The sequence below is a fragment of the Teleopsis dalmanni genome, chromosome 1 (genome assembly GCF_002237135.1).
Source record: "Teleopsis dalmanni isolate 2A chromosome 1, ASM223713v2, whole genome shotgun sequence".
NCBI lineage: Eukaryota > Metazoa > Arthropoda > Insecta > Diptera > Diopsidae > Teleopsis > Teleopsis dalmanni.
Genome location: NC_051846.1, coordinates 203,472,142 through 203,475,027, shown reverse-complemented (window position 1 = coordinate 203,475,027; position 2,886 = coordinate 203,472,142). Strand labels below are relative to the sequence as shown.

General features: G+C 30.8%; 1 protein-coding gene across 1 annotated transcript; it reads left to right on the top strand.

Moving 5' to 3' along the window:
* Nucleotides 1-336: 336 nt before the first annotated feature.
* LOC119667086 (cytosol aminopeptidase-like) lies at nucleotides 337-2,826 on the top strand (the record flags this gene model as incomplete). The annotated part of the gene is made up of 7 exons (XM_038076371.1): nucleotides 337-418; nucleotides 771-954; nucleotides 1,018-1,133; nucleotides 1,542-1,677; nucleotides 1,735-2,240; nucleotides 2,300-2,519; nucleotides 2,578-2,826. Coding segments are annotated over exons 2-7 (1,350 nt in total), but the record flags the coding sequence as incomplete, so codon positions are not given.
* Nucleotides 2,827-2,886: the final 60 nt, after the last annotated feature.

Sequence of the window (2,886 nt, the reverse complement as noted above, 5' to 3'; positions counted from 1 at the left end):
TCTAGAAACTATTGCAAATAGTGCGATTCTATCGAGAATATATCAGTTCTAGTCAGCGTATTCATAGTGCCAGTTGTACTAATAATACAAAAATTTAGCTTATAATAAACCTTGAAGAGATATATGATGTTTGGTTTTAGTTTACTCCCTTAAACTAGTTAGATTGTCGGTGAACTATACTAAAGTTACACTAGCTATATATGAGTATAGAAAAGAGGTTATTGAATTATTTTTATTTGATATTTCTGAATTTCCAATTTCTGAATTGGTATATAAGTAACCTAAGTATTTATTATCTAAATTTGAATATTAAACTTTTTTCATATATATATTTTTTGGTATTCAATGCTATATATTTTTATTCAACGCTTTTTAAAGTTTCCTTTATACGTATTGGGATCAAATACTCAAATACCATGTAAGTTTAATGTGTTAATATTGTTATTATTAATTATTTAATAATTTTTTAAATTAGAAATTATTTCATTAGAGATTCAAAGCTTTAATGAATTTAATTAATATATCATATCAGATATTATTCCTCACAGGTCGTCCAGCCCGACTTTGTAACTGTTTAATAATTATTAGCTATACTTTGTTGGTGGCTTTGGATCTTTGGATTTTATATAATTGCATTCAAGGGTTAATATATTTTAACATAAAATTGTTAAAAAAATCATATTACGTAGATGCAATGAAATTTATGTTATTGCTTAATATTTAATAAAAATAAATAAGTTAGTGGTTAACTAATAATTACATATTTGCAGCAAAATTAATATACAATTTAAAGAGGATTTATTTTTTACAAAGAAGATTTTAATAAAAAAAATGTCGACATTACGAGCTGCATATTCTGCAAATTCAAAAGCGAATAAGTTTTTAAATTCGAGTAATGCGAAAATTGAAATAAAATTTCTGAGATATTATTCACCAGATGAAAAAAAACAATTGGTTAGATATTATATTTAAATAATTTTTATAATCAATTAAATATGCTCTTGTCCAACTCGGCAGAAAGGCATTGTGATTGGTTTATATGAGAAAGAAGATGATAAAGGACCAAAACTCACAACGAGCGCCGAGAAATTTGATGATCGAGTTCAAGGAAAAATATCGGAACTTGTCAAAGAGTAAGTGTAGTTGATATATCATATTTTTTATATATTTTATTATAGTCAAACAGAACAAATGATATTGACTATATTATCAAAAAAATTACGTTTAAATTATATATTATATGTATAATTAAGTATAAAGAAATTAAGTCAGAAATGCGCTCAGTGACATTATAACAGCGATCCAGTTGCAGCAGCGATCCATAGGGATCGTATCCAAGTTATCGTGATGTTCAAGTTTTATCATTACTTTCACTTACATTTTATTCTAAACTATAGATACTCATATAAAAGCCTTACAAATCAATCTTATGATAATATTAATTATATATTTATCCGAATGATCACCACAATAATTAGAATTCCCTAAGACCACATTTTTATAATATATATTGAAACACAATTCTTGTAATTTTAAAACAGATATAATCTGTCTGGAAAGGTAGGCAGATATAAAATTTTTAATAATATTGATCCAGAATATCGTTCTGCAATTGTTGTCGGTTGCGGCCGTGAAGATATCGGTTTTAATGAATTAGAATTTATAGACGAAGGAATGGTGAGATCAAAATACATGAACCACATCAACTGAATTATTTAAATAGTATTATTGTAGGAGAATGTGCGTGTTGCTGCAGGCATTGGAGCACGACGTTTACAAGCATTGGATATGACAGAAGTTCATATTGACTCTATGGAATATCCCGAGCAAGCTGCTGAAGGTGCATCTTTAGGTATATGGCGATATCAAGAATATAGAAATAAAAAAGACAGAGAAGGCTTACCAAAGTTAGAACTTTATGATTCACCTGACGTGGATGCTTGGACGCGAGGCTTATTTAAATCAGAGGCACAAAATCTAGCTCGACGCTTGAGTGACACACCAGCTAACCAAATGACTCCTACCACCTTCGCGCAATCAGCGGTTGATGCGTTATGTCCTTGTGGTGCATCTGTTGAGATACGCACAATGGATTGGCTTGAACAGCAGCAAATTAATTCATTTTTAATGATAGCAAAGGGTTCATGTGAACCTCCGGTGATGTTAGAAATTCAATACTGTGGCACTTCACCAGATGATAAACCAATTATGCTACTTGGTAAAGGAATAACTTTTAATAGGTAAGTTAAAGGCAAATAAAAGTAAACCAAAAATTGCTAACTATAATTTATGCTTTCAGTGGAGGAATAAATCTACGTCATCCGAATGGTATGGACGAATATCGAGGTTCAATGGCTGGTGCAGCTGTTGTATTAGCAACAATGCGTGCAGCTGCAGCACTTTCTTTACCCATAAATATTAGTGCAATAATTCCATTATGTGAAAATATGCCGTCAGGCATGTCAGTAAAACCTGGCGACATTGTGACGCTGCTGAATAGAAAAACTATGGCCGTACGGGTAATGTCTTAATTATATTAAAGGTTTTAGTATATTTCTTAAATGTCTTAATTAAAAGGATGTAGATAAAGCTGGAGTTGTCGTTATGGCTGATCCAATGCTTTATGGGCAAAGTCAATACAAGCCGCGCTTAGTAATTGATGTTGCCACACTCAGTTATGGCGTTCAGAAGACATTAGGGGGTGGCGCTACGGCTATATTCTCTAATTCTCATTATATTTGGAAGCAATTTCAAAAAGCTGGCTCTCTAACTGGTGACAGAATGTGGCGATTTCCGTTATGGCGTTTTTATAAAAAACTTGTAACCGGTAAAATTAAATATATTAAAGAAAAGACAACATTTTAAAAGTTATTTGTTTTATAGAGC